The sequence below is a fragment of the Mustela putorius genome, unplaced genomic scaffold (assembly GCF_011764305.1).
Source record: "Mustela putorius furo isolate JIRA1106 unplaced genomic scaffold, ASM1176430v1.1 tig00003845_pilon_pilon_pilon, whole genome shotgun sequence".
Classification (NCBI taxonomy): domain Eukaryota; kingdom Metazoa; phylum Chordata; class Mammalia; order Carnivora; family Mustelidae; genus Mustela; species Mustela putorius.
In genome coordinates, this window is record NW_025421998.1 from 30,989,933 (window position 1) to 31,012,678 (window position 22,746).

At 41.4% G+C, this 22,746-nt stretch overlaps 1 protein-coding gene across 3 annotated transcripts in view; it reads right to left on the reverse strand.

Moving 5' to 3' along the window:
* The window catches only part of ABCB4 (ATP binding cassette subfamily B member 4), a 65,480-nt gene extending 44,220 nt beyond the window's left edge, over positions 1 to 21,260 (reverse strand). The window contains exons 1-9 of one of the 3 annotated variants that reach the window (XM_045089760.1): positions 21,099 to 21,260; positions 20,804 to 20,889; positions 17,822 to 17,876; positions 14,369 to 14,519; positions 8,366 to 8,423; positions 6,088 to 6,279; positions 4,822 to 4,993; positions 3,659 to 3,783; positions 946 to 1,117 (exon numbers count right to left, since the gene is read on the reverse strand). In XM_045089760.1, the coding sequence (XP_044945695.1) occupies positions 946 to 1,117; positions 3,659 to 3,783; positions 4,822 to 4,993; positions 6,088 to 6,279; positions 8,366 to 8,423; positions 14,369 to 14,519; positions 17,822 to 17,876; positions 20,804 to 20,883 (1,005 nt within the window). In that variant the 5' untranslated portion in view covers positions 20,884 to 20,889; positions 21,099 to 21,260. Of the gene's footprint in view, positions 1 to 945; positions 1,118 to 3,658; positions 3,784 to 4,821; positions 4,994 to 6,087; positions 6,280 to 8,365; positions 8,424 to 14,368; positions 14,520 to 17,821; positions 17,877 to 20,803; positions 20,890 to 21,098 lie in introns of those variants that run through there. The other 2 variants (XM_045089759.1, XM_004739653.3) reach the window with 2 other exon arrangements.
* Between the last annotated feature and the right edge of the window lie 1,486 nt (positions 21,261 to 22,746).

A 22,746-nucleotide genomic window follows, 5' to 3' on the forward strand; every position in this document is an offset into this window, starting at 1 on the left:
TCTTTGAATGGTTACATGTTGTTTGGATCATCACTGACATGTAAAGATGGTCACAAAATATTGCTGCTTTATACAAAAAAGGTTTGTAGGGGTGCTTGGTAGTTCAGTCAGTTAAGTGGCTGACTCTTGATTTTGGCTCAGGTCACGACGTTGGGGTCCTGGGATCAAGCCCCATGTCAAGCTCTGCACTTAGCAGGGAGTCTGCTTGAGGATTCTCTTCCTCTCCCTCTCCCTCTGCCCCTTTCCCTGCTTGTGCGTGCGCTCTCTCTCTAACATAAATAAGCCTTTTTAAAAAAATGTTATAAAAAGATATGTATAATATAATTCCAGTTTTCAAAGAAAAAAATAAATATATATAATGATGCAGGAGATCTACACCAAAAGTTGTCATTAACTATGTATGAATGATTAAATTCTAAGTAATCCGTAATTCTAAAAATTCTGTATTCTAATCCTTCATATAACTAGTATATGTCATTTTCTGAATCATAAAATCTATGTTCATTCTAAAAAAACAGAAAATAAATGTCCATCTTATGTTTTGGATAGCTGATGTTTTATATTATATAAACTTGGCGTTCTCTCATACTACGACTGATCTATAATAATGTTAACTTTCTTATATTATGAAACTCAATGGCAGAAAGAGGATGCCTCCAATCCATATTTGTTCATTCATAAATCCATTCAATTTTTACTTTCTTTTATATGCTGTAAAGCTTCCAAGTAGTCCATCCACATGCTACTTTTTTGCCCTCAACTCATAATTATGTCTTGAGTATTCTAGAAGGCCAGGTCTGCCCACAGGACAGAGCAAAGATTCCCCAAAAGAAAAAAGCCTATAATCAGGCTCATTCTTTGAAAAGGAGGAGTATGAAAGAAAACACAAGGTAGAGGGATAAACAGTATTTTTGGTTTCTTATAAATACTAGGAAAACTACTTACTGTCATTGCATTTCCAATAGTATATTCTTTGGATATAACCAAAGTGGATCCGTACCAGAAGGCCAGCGCGTATGACGCATATATTAACAGGAAAGCTATGCCCATGGAGATGTTTGCTGAAATAGCTTTTTTAATTCCAATCCTTTTGGCATTTTCTAGATGTTTCTCATACCTACCAGAAAATGAGGGGAAGATGTTGTAGCAAGAAAACAATCTATAATCAGAGCCGTATTTGCCTCCTACGTAGTTGGAGGTTTAAGGAACAGAGCCAACCAAGTAAGAGACCCTACTGAAACCCAGCTTCCTGGCAATCAAACCAATTCAGGATCAGCCAGGACTAGAACCTATCTGAGCCTTCTCTTTACTGGCCTGGACTCATCTCCTTTGGTCCCTCACAGTCTAACCAGGGTTCCTGTAGCTGTTCCAGGATTGAACTCCTCTCCTGGGATATGGGAGAGCTTTAGCCATCACTTTCCTGGCCAGCATCACGAGCCGAGGTTCAGGTAGGAGAAGAGAAACCAAACCAAATGAGAACGGCTCTAAAACTTACATATGTTTCAGGATGATTACAACAGATTCTTTACACTGCTCAATTTCTCTTCTCTAAAGAAGAGAAAAGACTTCTTCTATTGCCCCATTGGGTGAGCACCGGAATTTCACACATTCTTGTGTTAAACTTTGGCCTACTTTTTTTTCTGTTTTGTTTTGTTTTTGTTGTTGTTGTTGTTGTTGGTTAGTTTTGTTTTGTTTCTTGGTCAGACTGATCTTCCACTGTCAAGCCAGGGCGCAAGGTTCTAAAGTGGTCACTTTGTATGGGGTTCTTACTCGGTTTTTCTAGATTTTAGTTACATTATCTATAAAATGGAGTTAATAATGCCTACCTTGCAAGATCATTCTGATACTGAGAGAGAATTCTGGAGAGTAGTTACCACAGTGCGGGCACACCAGGCAAAACCTGGTGATTCTTATTCCTCTTATTATTCCTACTGTTGTTTTAGTATTTAATCTCTCCCTGAATAGTGCACATAATATTACATTTCTGAGTAGTAATTAAAATTCATATTTCTGGCTTCCAGGATTTGATACAAAGATATAAATGTCTACAGTGGGTCTGATAAATTACGATTTTTGTTTCCATCAGTTTAAACTAAATCTACCTTTCCATGCTAGGTACAGAAAGTGTGTAAAACTTAATTCTGGCTGCCTAAAATTAGGAAAAAAATACATGTCTATAAAATGAGACTGGGGAAATATCATATAAAATAGTGTGTTTCTAACAAAAACAAACACTTCTCTTTTTAGTTTAACCAAATGAGATGTTGAAGATTCATTAGATGTTTGTTGTTGTTTTTTTTTTTTAAATGCCGTTGCCACCAAAAAGTTTCTGTGTTTGATTACTCAAAGCAGCTGACTTTTCAGTGTGCCCTGCCCAGCTCGGGGCACTGCTTTCTTTCCGCAGATCTGTGTCCCTGGGAAGCCCGTGGCAGGCCGCCTCCAGCCCTGTGATTAGTCCCCTGTGGCGGGGCCCCAAGGCCCAGGGAGATTCAGGTCAGCCCCCGTGTGACACCAGGCTCCGGTGACAGTGGAGGACATGCTGTAATTACCTTCGCTGAGGCGGCTTGCTTACTGCGGCTAATGGAGCGGTACTGATTACACTCCCATCCTGAGGTCCCAGGGAGGGTTAGTGTGCTCTGTGGGGGCTACTGTGTGCAGGAAGCAGCAGCGAGAGAGAAAAAGGAAGAGATTAGAGAACCGGAACATGGCGCTTGTGAAGAGGGCTTCAGGAAAAGGAAAAGAGGAAAAGAAAATGGAGGAAACTGGGGGCAACTTGGCTTCTGAGGAGGAAGAATTTCCAGAGAATTTCTCTTGCAAAAAGTTGTGGGTATCAGGAGTCCGGCAGGACGGCAAGAGAGAATACTTGATGCCGAATCATACTTTGACTGTACTGGGGCATGCTAGCTAAAGGAAACTGGTTGGGGGCATTAAAGAAAAGCAGACTTGCCTTTTCTGCGGGCTTTGTTTGGGCATTTTGGGTTTTGGCTATCAGGTTCCTGTAGAGCAGGGCTACGTGGCCTGGGATCCATGGTCAAGGAATTCAAAGGTGGAAACAATTATATCATTATTTTCACGAACTTGTACCTGAAAGATAGCATTTCCTTGGATTCTTAGCAGAGGCAACAAACCACTGCAGAATTAGCAGTAACCATGCCTTTGTTGCCAATAGAGACCTTGGATCATTTTTAGATCATGCTACACTTGAAACAAGTATCTTGAAGTATCTTTCACCTGCACTTCTACTTCAGAGTTACACTAGTTACTGAACCCAGAGTTCGCTCTTATTATTTAATATGCTAACAGCAAAGGCAGATATCTACTGTATCACAGTTTAAAAAATATTTTGAAAACTGTACTTTACTATAATTGGTTTCTTTCGTAATCCTCTGTGTTTTGTCTTGTGCATTTAAAATTACTGTTCTAAGGAAGGGTCCGTAGGCTTCATCAGACTGCCAATGGAGTCCATGGAACATAAAAAGAGTAAGAACCCTGCTTTAGAGGCTGACATTAAACTCCAGACATCAGGAAAGTGTCCCTATATTGGGGGCGGGAGGGGTTAATACTGAGGCAAGGCAAGTAATAGACACACACAACAAAAGATGAGTAACAAGATGCAAAGATGGGTTCTTTGATCTAGTGGACAAAGAACCTTCCTGACCTCTCCAGCTCTTTGTTCTGGCCTCCAAAGGCTATCACGGTCCTGATGGCCCCCAGAGCCTCTTCTGCCACGGCGCCCGCTTTGGCATATGCGGCTAGCTCTCTGTCACTAAATGCCGAGAGTATCTGGATACGGGGAGATAGGAGGAGAAACATTCATGACTTTCGAATGGGGAGAAAAGTTAAAAGGCAGTCTGGTCAACTCTTTAACTTGCTTTTTCTTCCCAAACCCTATCCCTTTCCAGACACTGAAGTCATGAAGTGAACAACAGTACGTGTCCCAGACCCTGGGACTCCTTCCACCCCCTATAAAGGCTAGATCTGATCCCCCCTGGTGGTACGCTCCCCGAGAGCAGTCAGGAACAGAAAATCCACATATAATTCTCTAATAGTGCCTTGAGGAATAACGTCAAGTTCCACATCTGCTGTGTTTTTTTTCTCTGCTAATTGCAAAATGAACTAAAATAAAATCTTACTGCTTTGGAAAGTCACTATTCTTTATCATATCATGATTTTAAGTACTATGGGAACAATGCCTCCAGATCTACTCATGGGCATTCTGCTTTATAATATGATGACTAAACAAGGTATTGCGAGAGATAGGTAAAGGAATGATCAAAATAAAAGAGTTACAAGTAAGTCACTAAGCAGTTCATCAACCTCCAAAAGAGCAAAATGGCCAGTAACATTTCTCAACTCTGCAGTGTTGTCTGAAGTAGAACAGGTTAACAAACATTTTTGTGGCATGGCCAAGTTGGCAGAGTGCCACCTGTCAGAGGTAACAGTTAAAAATAAATAAAACAAATCCAAACTTCATTTAAAAAAAAAACATTCATGCAATGGTTTGGTAGAATGTTAGGTTTTAAAATTGTGTTTCCTTAAATAGGAACATAACCATTTAAGCAGTTTAAACTACTATGTCAGCAGATTTACCTGAACAAATAATAGCAGTGCAAAAAATCCATAATTGAGATAATAACTGACCTTTAAAATCACATTAAAAATGAATTTCTTTATTATGGCATTAACAGAATGCTTTTAAATGTGGTTTCAACTGACATGTCACACAGATATGGACAACTACAAGAACCCGAACCCTGCACGTTAAAAAATAACTATTGAAGTGTGGGCTAACACACAGGGAAATGCCCCCGTTTCACACACCTTGGCCCAGACAGCTGCAGAGAGTCCCAGGATAGGGCTGATGGCCATTATCACAAGGGTAAGCTTCCATCCTCTAACGAATCCTACTATGAATCCTGCAAAAAACGTGGCTACTGCTTGAAAGAACATTCCAACCTTGTCACCAATTCCTTCACTGATTTTGGAGATGTCACTAAAAAAGATCACACCTAAGTGGTTACAGGCAGGAGGTCTTCAATCAGAGGGCTGAAGCAGACATCTGACAAACACATAGGTAAATCTCGTTCACACTACGGCAAGCCTCGTTCACAGTCTTAGCCTCTTGAATGAGATTTTTCCCCACCTAAATACTGCACAAAGGAAGAAATTCAGGTTCAGTTCATGCCTCTAAGAAGTTTGTATCATTAAAGTTGATGCTATTAAACTAGTTAATCCCATTCGAGAAACACTAGCATTCTGCACGTATGAATCCATGTGTTTAAAAGCAGGGTTCAGGAAGGGCATAGCAACACTAATAAGGAAGGCCTACTTGCTTCTACCCTCTGCCTTACCCTCAACCCACTCCCTTCTCAACACAGTAGCCAGCGCGATCCTTTGAAAATGGAAGTCTCAGCGTGTTCCTCCTCACATCAAAACTCCCAATGGCTGCCCATTTCACTAGGAGGCAAAGCTGAAGTCTGTAGTGAGGCCAACCAGGTCCTAATAAAAGAACTTTGCCTGTTCTTTTTTTACTTCATTTGCTCAGGACTCTTTTGCCAGGAATCCCAGTAAGGCAAAGTTTGCCATCTATCTCCCCCTGCTGGAAAGTAAGCAACAGGAGGGCAGAGATCTTTGTCTTGTTCACTGGTATATCATAAACATCTAGAAGAGTGCGTGGCATGTAATAGGCCCTCAGGTATTTGTCGAATAAGTGAAGAGCCAACAATTACGAAGACAAGCCTCGCTGTGACTTCATTCACACATCTACTCATTCATTCAACCATCTTAACTGAATGCATAACATCTGCCAGGCCCTGTAGCAAGCTCCACAGAGAGAGAAACAAATATAAGATGTGAGCCCAGTCTTCAAATTAACCTACTAAATCACTGAGGAGAACAAACTGATAAGGAAAACACACGGGGGCATAAGCTACAGATGCTAGAAACGGCTGTTAGGTGATCTATTCCCAGTACGTATCCAAATGTTTCATCTAGTAATTTTTTAAGTTTAAAATCTAACCATGGCACATTTTCACATAGTTAGTGGTTAATTTCATTATGAAAGTGTGACATAAACAATACACTTACTCTGTTAACCGTGTATTGAGTTCAGTGGTATCGTTGATATCAAACCAGCCTATTTCTTGTCGTAGAACAGCATGAAAAAACTCCTGTCTGATTTTCCTGATCTGTCGGCCGGCTGCCAGAGTCCAAAATGAAACTTGTACATAGGCAGCGACAAGAACTCCAGCACCTAGCCCTGAGTAATAGTATGCATACCTGGAAAATAATTAGGAAGTTTCTTTTAAATACTATTTAATTTACTCATCTTTTTCAGGAAAATCTTCAGAACTGGGGATTCAGTTTATCAAAATCATATAGATTGTGTAGGACATCATAACAAATACACATGAAATTTTTTTCTCTTCTCTTTCTTAAACTATAAGAGGATGACAGCAAATCTGTTCACTTGAATTGCCAGAAAACAGAAACATTTGGGGCTTAATTGCAAAAAATAATGGTGTTAATGGATCATCTTAAAACTGATATTGACAATTTGTAGATATGATGTGATTCTTCTTTCATAATTAAGATTCCAGACTTGCATATCTTATTGTATTGAAAAAGTTCACTACTATTCACATACCATAGGTATAGGAATAACCAGATTGAGCATGTGAAATGGTTCTTAATATAAGTGTTCTTGCATTGTTAACAGAAAGACACCCCCCCCCGCCAAAAGAACAAAACAAAACAAAACACAAACATACACACACAAACACACAAAACAAAAAACCCTCTTGCTCTCTGGCATAATTCAAAAATATCTTTTAATAGTATGCCAAAAACATAAATTCAAACTAACTTTGAGCGAAGTCTTTTTTTTTTTTTTAAGATTTTATTTATTTATTTGACAGAGAGAGAGATCACAAATAGGCAGAGAGACAGACAGAGAGAGAGAGATGAGGAGAAGCAGGCTCCCTGCTGAGCAGAGAGCCCAATGTGGGACTCGGTCCCAGTCCCCTGGGATCATGACCTGAGCCGAAGGCAGAGGCCTAACCCACTGAGCCACCCAGGCGCCCCTGAGCGAAGTCTTAACTAAGTTAGAGGAAAGTTAGTATCATTAAAAAGAACAAATTTGGGGTGCCTGGGTGGCTCAGTTGGTTAAGTATTTCCCTTCAGCTCAGGTCATGATCCCAGGGTCTTGGGATCGAGCCCCACATCGGGCTCCCTGCTCCATAGAGAGTCGACTTCTCCCTCTCCCTATGCCCTCTGCTCTGCTCATGCTCGCTCTCTCTCTCTCAAATAAATAGAATTTTAAAAAAAGAACAAATTCAGTTTTGATACTCTCAAAGATACTTTTTATATAATTTTACAAACTGTTTCCAGAAAGAAGCCTTTCAGGCCTGCAGTAGCATATGGATGGAGCTCATTTAAATCAGCAGGATTAATTGATAAGTAAGCATACAAACATTATGGCACAGGCTTTTGAGATTTCTCTTAAGAACAAAGGGGGCCATCTGGGTGGCTCAGTGGGTTAAGCCTCTGCCTTCAGCTTGGGTCATGGTCTCAGGGTCCTGGAATCAAGCCCCACATGGGGCTCTGCTTGGCGGGGAGCCTGCTTCCCCCCTCTCTCTCTGCCTGTCTCTCCACCTACTTGTGATCTCTCTGTCAAATAAATAAAATCTTAAAAAAAAAAAAAAAAAAAAAAAAGAAGGCTGACGGAAGGGAAAAATGCCATAAAGGACATTATTGGATCAGCTGACAAAACTGGAATACAAATGATAGATTAGATGAAAGTATTGTATCAGTATTAAATTCGCCGACATTGATAATTGTGCTATGGTTATGAAGAGAGTATCCTATGCTTAGAAAGCACACTGAAGTATTTATGAGGAAGGGGCCACGATGATGTATGCAAGTTACGTCAGATGGTGGCGGTGAGGGGACTGGGTATAACGATAACAACCGGCCAGGGGGTGCCGGGTGGTTCGGTCAGTTAAGCTGCTGACTCATGATTTTTGGCTCAGGTCATGATCTCGGGGTCCTGGACTGGAGCTCCACTCTCAGCAGGGAGTCTGCTTGAGATTCTCTCTCTCCCTCTGTCCCTAACCCACTCCTGCTCTCTCTCTCTCTCTCCCTCTAAAATAAATAAATCATTAAAAAATCAATGATAACAATAGGTCAAAGAATATAATAAAATGTAAAGACTATACAGAGGCTCTTTGTATATTCTTATTTCTCTGAAAGTTTGCAATTATTCTCAAATAAAACATTTTTAAAAGTATATCATAGTTATATATATAAATGTATATTTATATATAGAATACCTACATATATATATATGTACGTATTAGCCAATTACCTAGTCATTTCTTCTTCCAGAATTCTGCCTGGATTTAGCATTGACAATGAAAAATTCACTAAATAAAAACAAAACAAAACAAAAATAAGACATTTTTGAAAAGTTGAACTATTAATAGATGTTACCAGGTTTTAAAAATCTTCTTTTTTTTTCAACCTCAATGAATACTTTTCACTTTGCTCCAATAGAGAGTCCACGGGTTTAGATGCAGGACATCTAGGGCCCAGATGGGGAAAGATCGCTCTCCTAGGTTCGTCCCTGATCCTGGCGGTCTCAGGACTTTAGCAAAGCAGGTTCCTAAGGCAGCAGAGAGGAGTGGATGGAGGGCAGGCAGAGCATATAGAAGGCAGAGGAAGAAAAAAGAAATGGTTTCAAGAGAAAGGACAGAATTCAAGGGGCATTTTTTCTTAGAGGCCAAATGTACTTTATAGATAATTGCTTTTGTTAATTTTGTTTGATTACATGTGTGTTTTCCCTTGGGTGCTTCCTTTTCCCATCAGGGGTACAAAGGCTGAATTACATGCATTGTAAAGGAGGGAAAATTAGAGACAAGGAAGATAAGTCAGTTGTCTAAAGATATGACAGTTGCTCACTGGCAATTGGTTGTGATCCTGGATTCCACATCTTGTTTGTTGGCAAAACTATATTCTGGTATTTTTAAAGTGGTATTGATTGGAAGGAAATATTATTGTATATTAATTTGAACTAATTTGATGAAAACGTCTATGTGCTGTTCCTGTTGTAATAATAGCTAGCATGTATTGAGCATTTGTTATCTGCCAGGCTCTGTTCTGAACACTTTACATGTATTAATTCATTTAATTTTCACCACACCCCTATGATGTAGGACTCCTTTGTGAATTCCCATTTCACAGATGAGGAAATTGAGGCACAGGGTGATAAAGTAATTTGTCCAAAGTCACACAGTTAGCAAGGAGGCTGAGAGTCCTCACACTATACATATAGCTCCTAACTTCATACTACACTAATGGTTTCATGCAGTAATGACTATCTTCACTTCTTAAAAAACACAAAGTGAGGGATGCCTGGGTAGCTCAGTTGGCCAAGCATCTGCCTTCAGTTCAGGTCATGATCCTGGGGTTTTGGGATCAAGCCCTGAGTTGGGCTTCCTGCTCAGAGGGGAGTCTGCTTCTCCCTCTCCTGCCCCACCCATGCTCTTTCTCACTCTCTCTCAAATAAATAAATAAAAGTCTTTAAAAATTGAAAAACACACAACCACAAAATGAAAAAGTATAAAAGAAACAATCCATGCCAAAATAATAGAACAAAATAACCACCACAGCACTGTTGAGAAAACATACCAAAGTAGATATTTCCCTATTTACCATGGTGCTAAGACAGAAATTAGTCTTTGTTCACTTATCATGCATAAATAACCCCATAGTAATGTTTTCTGGTTGTGGTGTATCTTCCTTATCTTCTTCCAAAGGGGCTAAAGTCGAAACTTAAACATTAAAACTTAAAAACTTATTTAAAACTTAAACTCAGGATCAATTACCAGGCATGCAGCCTTGACTATGGCATAATTTCTCCCTCAAAACTGTAACTTCCGCTGATGTTCATGGTAAAATGTTTCTGCTTATTAATCTAGCTCTCCATCAGCTTTCAGGTCCTTGGGAGTCAGACCCTATTTCACTTCTGTTCTTATCAGTTCAGTTGTGTCTGCTCACTTCCTCCCTGAGTTCTTAAATATGGCCGCTTTCAGATGCCAAATTGGAATGGTATTTGGAATTAGAGGCAGACAAGCTACTTAAAGCTTGGTAATGGTGGAAATCATTGTTCAAACCTTGGGGAAATGCCACACATATATGTGTACAGGTTTAGTTTTCCCCCAGAACTTAAAAATCAGGTAGAATCTTGAATGAATTTTACTCTCCTCTAAATGCCTCCTTCAAATGTTTACACTCTCTCAGTGAGCACATTATAACTCAGACTGATTCTCTCTCCTAGGAAATAAGAATCTATGGGCATTCAAAATTTGAAATGCTCCTTAGAGTCCAAGCCAAGAATGGCAATCTAGGCCTGGGTTAATAACCCTAGGAGCTCCTAGGAAAGTTTTTGCTGCCCAAGGACTAAAGTAAGGCAGATACGTGTTGATGTGTTCCTAGAAAAGTCATGGGATTCTAGATCTGGAATTCTAGACCAGGAAATCTTATGGGACTCTAGATCTGAAATTCTAGACCAGGAAATATCATAAGATTCTAGACCTGGACATCTCATGGGCCTCTTGATCTGAAATTCTAGATCTGGAGATCTAATGCGACTCTAGATTTGAAAGGGCCTAGGCCTGGTCTTCTCAGATGCTACCTGTTATACCTCGGTCTCATAAACAACCTCTAAGTCACCTAGTTCAGGGGTTCTCAGTGCTATGTGCCTGTTAGACTCACATGGAGAGCTTGAAAAAAATACATTTGCCCAGGCTTCATGCAAGAACAGTTCAGTCAGAACCTCGGGCTGAGTCTAGAGCATCACATTTCTTTCTTTTTTTTTTTTTTTAAAGATTTTATTTATTTATCAGAGAGAGAGGGGGGCAGAGAGCAAACACAGGCAGACAAAGAGGCAGGCAGAGGCAGAGGGAGAAGCAGGCTCCCTGCCGAGCAAGGAGCCCCATGTGGGACTCGATCCCAGGACGCTGGGATCATGACCTGAGCCGAAGGCAGCTAGAGCATCACATTTCTAAAAAATGTCCCCATTTGATTCTAATGTGTTAGGGTGGGCCTCACTCTGGTTTGCCTGAATGCCTCCCAGAATAAGGAAATGGAGAATTCTTGAAGTTGCCTATTCATTTTAGAGCGCTCTCATAAAGTCCGTAGATGGATGGATTAGAGCGGTCACTTCTTTTCCAAGTATTCACAGTTAGTTTTTCCCAATATTTATCAATCATTTACTATCTTCTACTTTTGTAAACATCTCATTTAATTCTATTGTTAAGTCTATGATCACCTTTAAAAGATGAGCATAGTAAGAATCACAGAGGTTAAGTAACTTGCCCAAGGTCATACAGTTAGTAAGTGAAAGGTTTAAATAAACGCATATCTTAAGGATTACCTAGGGAGACATTATAAAGAGAGTCCTAACTGTCGTATTTAAGTCTCAAATCAATGTCTGCCTTCCTCAGTTCTGCCTAGAACTTCTCTTACCATATGGAAATATCCAGCACAAAGCAAAGAGCTGGTGTTTGTCCAGGCAACTTAGTACGTATAGTTACTTAAAATAAATGGGGTCTCCAAAATGCCTTTTCCTCTCAACCACGTGGCAATACAAAGGCATGCAGTGTATATTGATTTCTCTACAGAATTTTCTAGATCATTACAGTTACATATACTTGACATAAAATATATTAAGTTCCTGATACTCTTCATAAAAAATGTCTCCTTTGACTCTGTCATTGAGGTTTTGGATGCAGAACACACATAACTCAGTTTCTACACAACTGATTCATTGTGAGAGAAAAACCTTGTCACTGAGGACCTTTATTCTGTTGATAGGATGTGCTTTCTTCACAATCACTCACTGTCAAACCCTCTTGTAATTTAAACCTTGTTTTCTTGTAACATTCCCTTCCTATTTGACTCCCAGTAAGTCCAACTGTCCAAGGGTCCAACAATTTTTAAGAATAGACTTTCAAAAAAGTGATTGTATTAATTTATTTGAGAGAGAGATAGAGCACAGCAGAGGGAGAGGGAGAAGGAGGCTGCCCACTGAGCAAGGAGTCTGATGGTGGATTCGATCCCAGGACCCTGGGATCATGACCTGAGCTGAAGGCAGATGCTTAACCAACAGAGCCACCCAGGCATCCCAAAAGTGCCTTTTTAAAAAGATTTGTATTTACTTGAGGGAAAGAGAGAGAGCAAGACGGGAGGGAGAGGGACAAGAAGATTCTGTGCTGAGTACAGAGCCTCAGGCAGGGCTGGTGGTTTGATGGGTACAGAGTCTCAGTTTTTACAAGATGAAAAAAAAATCTGGAGATTGACTGTACAACAGTGTGAATATACTTAACACCACTGAACTGCACACTTAAAAATGGTTAAGATGGTAAATTTTGTTATGTATTTTATCTCAATTAAGTTTTTTAAAAATGAGGTTAAAATAATGCCCTACACTTAACACAGGTAAGTTAGTGTTTGGATCCATTTTAGTAGTCCTGTTTTTATTTTCACTAGGACCAGAATAACTCCACAACTTTCTTATTTGGAACAGTTTGTTTGTTTTTTACTTGTTTCTAATTATGCAACCAAGTAGCTTTGAAGCTGGGCATGGCAGACAGGTGCCATGTGCTGTGCCCAGGGTCAAATTCAAGGTCTCTCAGGGGAATGGCATGAGCAAATCACTTAAAAACCTGTCATTGCTGGGGTGATAAACTCCCCAGAGTTGCCAACTTACTTTCTGTAACCTCCAGATGAAATGACCCCTGGTCTTCCACAGCCACATCTGACATCAGGCTTACAGGCTGTCTTAGAGGACTTGCGATGAGAAGTCCCTCAAATGTTATTAATTTCCAATGCCCACTCTTTAGTAGTTTGTAAAGATAATATTGTCATACCTTTTTGGAGAAAGTGAAATCTTTAAATTTCCTACTCAGTCTAAATCCCGAGAGCTCACCGGTATGTTGAGAGTCCTAGAGTTTAGCAAAAATCATGGAAGTTGAGAGAAGATCTGTACATATCTGTACTTAGCCTTAGCAGAACACAGTTGCTCATCTTGTAGAGATGATGTTTATTTAAAGTCTATTCTTTAGGGGCAGCTGGGTGTAGCTCAGTTGGTTAAGCATCTGCCTTTGGCTCACATCATGATCCCAGGGTCCCCTCTGGGATCCCAGCCTCTCTCTCTCTGCCCACCACTCCCCCTACCTGTGTGCATTCTCTCTCTCTAACAAACACATAAATAAAATCTTTAATAAAAATAAATAAATAAAAATTTAAAAGGTACCTTTACTAGATTTCTAAAAGATATTAATGTTTATGTAAATAGACCTTATTGTACAAATCAAGCAATCCTATTCTCTTAGGTAATAACACTTAAGTTCTGCAATGCTAACCAAATACATAGTTCTGAATCAGCAAACCCTGAAAACTCCAACTGATCTAAATGCCAGAGTCCACTTTTTCTTAGGTATCTTTGCATTGTAAGCTGCCATATCTTTATCAATTTTTTTCCCTTCTTTACACCATCTGTGTGCCAATATAGCTTCCCTCAATCTTTTCCGGCCTAGTGCCTACAAGGTCTCTTGGGAGGAGCTGGGCCATGAGGCTTGGTAGAAAGCATTAAGGTTTCACCATCTGTGTTGAACATGGCTAATATGAAAATAACTCTGTCCACTGGAACCTGACTCTAGTGCTGTTGCTACAGTCCCTCTTACAGGTGACCCTAACTTATGAGAATCCTTGGCTCTTTAGTAATTACACTCCTCTGTGTGGGTTTCAAAACACATCATTCTCATACTGAAACCATTTACTCTTTAGTGAAGTGTTAGATCAAGCTCCAGTCAACCTGGTTGAACCACACATTACAGTCAGAAGATGGACAGAATGTTGACAAAAAGGGTGCAGGGAGAGAAAAGAAAAAAGAAATCCAGCAAAAGATTTATAAGCTGAGTGTAGCTAAGAAGTATGGCCATACTAACGGAAGTATTTTGAAACATGTCTGTCATCACCAAAAGGATGGACATTGCATAGGTGTACTCAGATGACAGTTCTGCTGTCCTCAAGGAGAGGGATTTCCCTGCTTTATTTAGATGCAAAAGTTTTTGTACATTTTCTTATTCTGTATTAAAAGTCAAACAGGATAGGTCTAGTGGTTGAAATTTAAAGAGTATTCAAGGAATTTTCTGAAAATTTTATAACTTCTTCAGTGATACCTGGAGTTAGCCAGAGGGCAAACCATTAATTAAGTGGACGAGAAAGAGCAAAATCAACCTTTGATCTTTCATCCAGTTAAAGGAGTACAATGTATGTTAAAAAAAAAAAATAGACAAATGCTTACCCGGAAAGGAGAAGTTTCCTGCAGTATCAACGAATTTGTCGGTCATTTGTCCAAATACTATCATCATGAGGGGGAGACCTGCTCCATGAGCTATGGCCATGATGGTGCCCAGGGACATCAATAATTTATCCTGCCAGTCAGAATACCGAAACTACAAAATAAAAAGAAAGAAAATAAAAGAATATTTTATAGAAAAGAATTTTTCTTTCTCTGTAACTATATATTCTTTGGATTTTATTTAAGGTCAGTACTTTCTTTAAAATTTATTTATTTATTTATTTATTTAATTTTAGAGAGAGAGAGAGAGTTATGTGAGAGTGAGTAGGGGTTGAGGAACAAGGCAGAGGGAGAGCGAGGGAGTCCTTACTTTCTTTAAAATTTATTTATTTATTTATTTATTTATTTATTTAATTTTAGAGAGAGAGAGAGAGAGTTATGTGAGAGTGAGTAGGGGTTGAGGAACAAGGCAGAGGGAGAGCGAGGGAGTCCTTAAGCAGACTCCCTGCTGAGTGCAGAGCCCTGCAAGAGCCCTGCAGGAGCCCCTTGCTGGACTTGATCCCAGGACCCTGAGATCATGACCTGAGCCGAAACCAAAAGTCGGACACTTCACCAACTGAGGCATCCAGGCTCCTCTAAGGTCAATAATATTACTTAAGGTTAGTACTTTATTTAAGGTCAGTAGTTGCAGATAAATGTAATAGGGAAAAAGGAGGATTTCCATCCAAATTATTGACAGATTAATTTTATGATTCTTGGTTTTATATCCTGTGAAGAAATACTCTGATTCTGTTTCATCAATATCTTCTTTGGTTGAATGATTATAATATAATCAGAAGGGATAAAAGTTTAGCTCCATGAAGAAATATGGTTTGATCTTCCAGAGCTACTATGTAGTCAGTTAAAAGCAGCTAGGAGAAAACGCTAAGTATACACACATCACATCCTTCAAAACAATATTCAAAATATTTCAGAGAGAGAATTACAAATAAGGAGGAAACAGATCCCCTGAGTCTTGTGGGTAAGTTCCTCTTAAGAGGTTTCAGGTAGCTTTTTAAAAGGCAGCTCAGAAGTGAAATGAAAAAGCATTATGGAGTGCTTACATGTGTATTCTAGGGAAGTCCTGCTTATGGAGACGATGCTCCTTGAAGAATCTGGAAGGATAAGGGAGAATTTGCAGAAGAAGAATTGAGGGAACAGATGAATTGGGGGTATTTAGGCTTAGAAAAGCAAGGTACCTCGAAACCACATGCAGTGCTCAGAGAACTCCCTGCAGGGGAAATCCTGGAGTGCAGAGTATGGGAGCTGATGTTAGAAAGAGGCAAAAAAGGCCTGGTGGGTCACACCTTGGCCACACCAAGGGTCCTAGATTTTGAAGTATCACTGTACGGTGTATTTAGTACTATCACTTAGAAGGCGGACACTAGTTGTTATAGTGACATGTACAATGCCCAAGAACTAACCAGCCAATCAATGTCCCAGGACGTCAAAGACTTTGTCCCTCACTGTCTTTTTAGCCCTCTCTCATTTCTCATGTTTTCTTCCAGGTTTTTACTATCATTCTATGGATCTTTCTGTTGTCTTCTCTCTTCCTCTCTCTTCTAGATTACATCTACCTTCCCTTACATTTCCATTTCTATACCTTACCTCTGTCCCTTTTTATTTATTTATTTAAATGATTTTTTATTTATTTGAGAGGGAGAGAGGGAGCATGAGTTGGGGCGGGGAGAGGAAGAAGCAGACTCCTTGCTGAGCAGCAAGCCTGATGCACGGCTTGATCCCAGGACCCTGAGATCATGACTTGAGCTGAATGCAGATGCTTAATCAACTGAGTCACCCAGTTTTCTCACTCTACCCCTTTTGGGGACAAGACAGTCATGGGGAGAATGAGTCACAAGTCAGGCTTGGCAGAGTGGGGTCTTTGAGAGCTGAAGCTGAGTCAAACAGGGTCAACAGGCCAGGACAGTCTAAGGTCAGACACACTTGGTGGGGAGGAGGGTGTGCAAACTGTTCTCACAGAGTTCCAGAAGTTCAGTATGGGAAGGCCAAATTCCATCATCAAACATGCAGGGCAAGCTAGAGTGCCGAAAGAGACAAGGGTCAGAAGCTAGGTGGAGCTTGGAGCAGATCAAGGGAAGCCGGTAAAGTCGAGAGTAAATGGAGAAGTATCCCCAAAATTGCTAGAAAAAGGATTAGTGTTTCCAAGGTTCATTTTAGTGGCTCTGAGGAAGGGACATAGAGCACTTGGGTCTACTGACCACAGTTACAAGCACAGGATCTGATCATCATGTCATGTTCTCTTTAGTGAACATTTACATAAAATTGAGAATCATTTTAAATGCTTTTCATGCTATTTAAATAAAATTTCACTGTCTCTGAGCTTAAATTTGAAATTATAAGCATTTCACAGCAATAGCACAGTTTCTTAAGCAAACTTAAATTTAAGTGATTTTCAACCAAACAATGAATTTCTAATTCTTGTTAAAAACAGTTTTGTCCTGAACCTCTTTCAGGACAAAAAAAAAAAAGTATCTATTCCAAGGGAAAAAAGATTATATTTCAATTTAATTTAAATTTTAACTTTTAAGTTCAAATTAAATGTACTAAGCTCTTGCCTCAAAGTTTGTGGTGTTTTATTTGCTATAGGAGGCAGATTTAACACATGTGCATTAAATGCAGATTTAGTTTTATAAACAATTTATTCTCTAAAGCACTAAATTTTTAAAATAAGAACACTACAACAATAAGGGAGAAGAGAATGAATAGGGGCTTTGTTATGACATGAGAAACGTGCACCAGTGTTTGAGACTAAGAATGTTTGTGCCTTTTCATCCATTTACTTATAAAGCTGGAGGTTTCAGCTGACATGCCACTTAATACCATCTTTTTTGCTATGGAATAATCGGTCAGAGTTTGAAACCCATCATACTTACTCAATGTGGGAAACACTTTCTTGGCCCACTATTCTGAGACATATTACAAATGAAAACCAGATTAGACTTCTCCCAAAAGTATGTTGACTTGCCTTGTACTAGCAGAAAACCACTGACAATTGTGTTAAACATAATCAGAATCTCTAAATGTTGCTCCATATGTAATCAATTTTCTTGGAATATAGATTTCTTCCTTATTTCTAAATTTCTGTAATTAGCAATCACTTTCTTTATATGCAAGCTTATTTTAAACAAAATTTGGATATGTGTGTGTGTGTAAAACAAATGCAGAGATCTGTTTCAGGAAAACACATCTCTGCATGAGGTGCTATGAACACAAGTCCTAGCTCTGCTCTGTTTCATAGCCAGCCTATCCTACCTTTTTTATCAACTACCTTGAGAATGTGGTCTGGTGATGACCAACCTAGGACAATCATAAAGTACTGACTCCACATCTGTTGATTCAAGGCACCAAATTTGAATGGAAATAAGAATTACTCATATATAATATTTCATGGCTTACCAAAGTTAATGGTCCAATCAGGTTCATTCTCTTCTTCTTTTTCTTGTCTTGGTTGCTGTAAATATATATATATAATTGTTTGAATTTAAAACTGTTACCAAATGCTTCAGTCACTGACTATAAACCTGAGTAGTTATCACATCTATTTTTTTCAAATATAAAACAGCGATATCCACAAAGTGTCCAAATTAACCAGTTTAAGAAATTGCAAGGCAATCACCAAGTGCAAAGGTAACTGTCCAAGGTACTACAGGGATATCTGGATGGATGAGAAAGGGTCACCTGCCTTGCAGAGCTCATACATGGAAAGAAAATACATAGGTTAGTATCTACCAAATAATTAAATTTTTCTGTTGCTAAAAAAAAATATGTATTGATCTAAAAGTAGAGTAAAGTCTACTCTTCTGAAGGACGAAAGGAAGCAGTATCAGGAAATCCTGTTGGCTCTATATTCGCAGTACAACTAGAATTCAACCACTACTCATTACTTTACTGCTATCCCAATAGCCCAGGAGAACTCCTGCCTAGTTTCTCAACTTTCAGTTGTGCCAACTTCAGTCTGCCCTCAACACATCATGCAAATAATCATTCCCAAGCTCGAGTCAAGTCATATCATGCTACTCTTATGCTCCAAAAGCCTATAATAGCTCCCATTTTTCTCAAAGTAAAAGCCAAAATTCTTACATTGGGTTTTTGGCCCCTACATGATGTCTTTGTCACCTCTTGGATCACATTTCTTTTTTTAAAAAGATTTTATTTATTCTTTTGAGGCAGAGAGATACAGAGAGAGAGCACGAGCAGGGGGAGAGGCTGAGGAAGAGGGAGAAGCAGACTCCCCACTAAGCCAGGAGCTGGATTATGGGGCCTGATCCCAGGACCCTGAGATCGTGACCTAAGCCAAAGGCAGCTGCTTAACCATCTGAGCCACCAAGGCATCCTCTCACCAGATTTCTTACTCCTATTCCTGTTTGCTTTGCTTCAAGCCACACTGGCCTCTCTGCTGTTGTTCTCTGAACACACCAAACACGTTCTCACAGCACGATCTTTATATTGTCAGACACCTCTGCCAGGAATGCTGCCTCTCAGACACCCACACACCACCCTCCTTCTCATGTCTTTTCCGGTCTTTCCTCAAATACTGCCTTCCCAATAAGACCTATCTTAAGGGCCCTATTTAAAACTGCAAATTACTTCCTCCTTGCCCTCCCCAATTCCCTAGCCTTGATTAACATTTTCCATAGCATTCATTACCTTCTAATTGCTGTAGCTGACTTATTTTGCACAAGTATTCTTTATGTCTGTCCTCCCAACAATAATGCAAACTCCATGAGGATAGAGATTTTTAAAATCGAAATACTTTTATTTAGCTTAATTTAATTATTTAATTTAAGTAGGTGATAAATTTTGCTCCTAAAACTCGATCCCAAATTATTTAGAACACTTGTTAAAATCAGACAGACATCTGCCACTAAATCTGTTCAAAAGAAGGTGCCATAGGCAGTATAGCAGGATGACTGGAACTAGCATATGACTTGCCATTTGCCCTAAATAACTGGAAGGAGCTTGACTTCCTTGGAATGAATAAGCTTTGATCTGATTTTTCTTCTTAAATAAAAATTAGTCTCAACATGTACTTTCCTAATCTCACAGTCTTAACTTACTATTAACTTTCTGTATTTCTCTTCTGAATTGTTTTCTTGTGTTTCCAAGACAAGGCTGTGAACTTCATTTCTGAGAACTCCCTTGAGTTCTGGGGATTACTGCATCTTTTGCAGGGACAGCTCCTTTGTGCACTCATCAAATGTTCAGCCAGTGCAGTACATAAATAGCCTTCATAAAAATGCCATCTATTTATAGATTCACAGTCAATCCCAGCCTATATTGCCAGCTGATGAAAACCACATTTTTTTCCCCCTTGATAGAAATAATACCATCCATCTGTTTTCTAATTCTCTTTGGCAAACTAAATTTTCTATGAATGAATACCATGGTGGTTAGAAGGAACAGAGCAGGACCACTGTAAGAAGAAGTTAACAGGCTAAAATGATTCTTTAAACATCAGGTAGGCATACTTTCAGTTGGCTAATCAGGCCCCTTGCAGCTTGAGGACACACTACACAACCTGATAAATTTGTCCCTCTGGGTGATTACTTGATGACACAGGTCAGTCAGTCCTGGGTGGCCTGGCATGAACTCAGAGACCATAACCGCCTCAGAAACTATTTGAGGCTAAAGGCGAAAATGATTCACGATTCCTCCACTGAAAGAGGAAACAAAGACAACACACCACTGACTGGTCATTTCTGCCCCTACTAAGGCCTGTGAAGTGCCCTTAACGAGGGCCTCGGAGAGCCAGTCAGCCTCAGAGAACCAACCAGCAAATGAAGGACTGAGGCTTGCCCTGAACAAACACTGATGTTGGAAGCGCAGGTTACGGAAGACTGAGGCTGTCCACAGTCCCCCTCCCCACCTCACTGCCCGGGAGGGAGAAACGCGAACCTTCGAGGTGCTGAGAGAGGGGTGGGGGAGGGGATAACCCTGGCGGAAGAGGAATTAACAGGGGGAGGAGGGTTTTTGTGGCTGTTGCCGCTGTCGCTCTCTTGCCTCTCGGGTCCTGTTCCAGAAGCGCGACCATCCACAGCCGGTGTCAGATGCTCTAGGGCAAGCGAACTCGGATGATGTTTATGAAAGTTAACTGTAAAGATTTTGAGTTATATAATGCGGGGAACGTTACCCAGCACCGATACTCCTCGAGTCACCCCGCACAAAGTGGGGAAGCGGCACTTCTAAAGGCGGCCTCTTCCTAAGCCTGTTCCAAAAGGAGCCTCTGTGGCACTCCTTGAGGAAAGTCAGAACCTTAGACAAGACCCTTGCAGCGAAGCCCCCGACACAAAGGCATCCACAGATTGCTCCACTTTGCCGAAGCCGAATGGGGCCCTGCGGATGCGCCTGTAAGGAAAGCAGCGGGCGCCGGGGAGGTACCTGCTGGGGCCCAGTTCAAAGTCGCCCTCCGCTCTCCCGGGGCGTGGGACGGTTCCGTTCCTTCCCGCCTCCAGATCCATCTCGACCTGGGGAGAAACCAACAGCCTCAGCTCCCGGCGCCCCCGGCACAGCTCGAGGGTACAACCAGCTTCCCCACAGCCCGCCGCCGAGGCGTGCGAGCCGGCCACACGGTCGCGCGCCGGAGGGGCGCCCGGAGGAGGCCCCGCGGTCCGGGTCTCGCGCGCGGCGGCCCCGGGGTTTCCCGCCGCGGCCCGGAGCGCCGGGCCTGACTCACCTCGGACCTCGCGCTGTCTGTCCGAGCCGCCGGGCGCGCGGGGCGCTGCGGCCGCGGGGCTTGGACTTTGCTCGCGGGAGCCTCGCCCCCGCCCCCTAGGCGCGCCGCGCCCCAGCGACGCCTCCCGCTGCCGCCCGGGCCCGAGCGTCGGCCTCCGGCCTCCGGGGCAGCCCCGCCACCCGCCGGGCTCCCTCCGCGGGCGCCCTCACCGCCGCCCCCTCCGGGCGATCCGCCAGCCTGGTGTTCCCGGTGCTCGGGGCTGGGACAGCCGCGCCGGGCGGGCTACCCGAGCCCCCAGAAGTGACTGTCACTCTCTCTCTCGGGGCTCAGTTTTCTTTTTACACCCGTGCAGGGTGGGGTGCTGTTTCCGGACCCTCAACAATCATAGGGGAGCCGAGGAGGGCGCCCCAGACCTGCCTCCTACTTAACGCGTCCGCAGTTCTGGTGCTGGGGGCCCGGAGCCCCACCATCTCCGGGACGACCCAGAATCAACAGATCCTGGGAGAAGAGAAAGGCTGTTCGTGCCCTCTTAGTACTTAGAGACACAGAACTTTAGGGCTGGAAAGGCTGGTAGAGATCACGGAATTAAAACTGCTTTTTTTCTTTTATTTTCTTCTTCTTCTTTTTTTTTTTTTTTAACAAGAATAAATGGAGGCCGGCGAGGAAAGTCCTGCCTGAGGCTGCATCAGCGGGTGGAGAATCCAGTCTCCAGGGCCCTCCCCTGCCTCCCTACTTTGATCTCAGACTTCTCCCTATATTACATGGTCTCTGCCCCTCGTACCTGCTTGAGTCCCCTGTATGGCTTTCCCGTCCCTTCTGATTAACTTCTGAACACGTCTCTGAAAAGAAAGGGTCTAAAACAGAGAGCAAAACATTATGAAGGCTTTGAAGCCAGTGGGATTCGAACCTAGAGCTTCACATCTTATAAGCTATGTGACCGTGGACACTTTACTCACTTCTCTGGGCTTCAGTCTCCTCATAAACAGCATGAGGATAACAACTCCCATTCCAGGTTACTGCAAGGAATAAATGAATCAGGAAGGTAAATACCTAGTATTATGCTTAAAACATAGTAGATACTCAACAAATATGCCCTTCCTTCCTCCTGATCAGGTAGCAACATTACATTCCTTCCATGGTGCCTCATTAGAACGAAAGTCATCCCATGACTTTGTTGGGTTCCCAGAGAACCTTAAAGCAGAGCAAGGTATCACAGGAACTCGTGTTTTTGGGTAGACCCCGCTATGAACTTCACCTCTGCCATTTATTAGCTGTCTGGTCTTGGACGGTTTATTTAATCTGGGTAGTTTATTTCATCAATTCAGTGGCTGAATCCATAAGATAGGAGTGTTATTAGGATTAGACACAAAAGTGCCCAGTACATAGGAAACCCCTAATAAGCAAGTATTATGACTAAAAGATCAGAAGAGGCTGATGAGGAAGAAGGAGGAGGCAGTTGCTCTGATGCTCACTCTTATACGGGTCACTCCTCTCCATCCTGCTCTGCCTGTTAATCTGGAGCTTGGCCGCCTGTGTCTGGAAGAACATTCTAGGGGTTGACTGAAACTACGACATATTCTCGAATTAGGTGACAGAAATGAATTTACTTTAGTAGTTTTTCCTCAGAATAGCTGTTCTTCTTCATCCA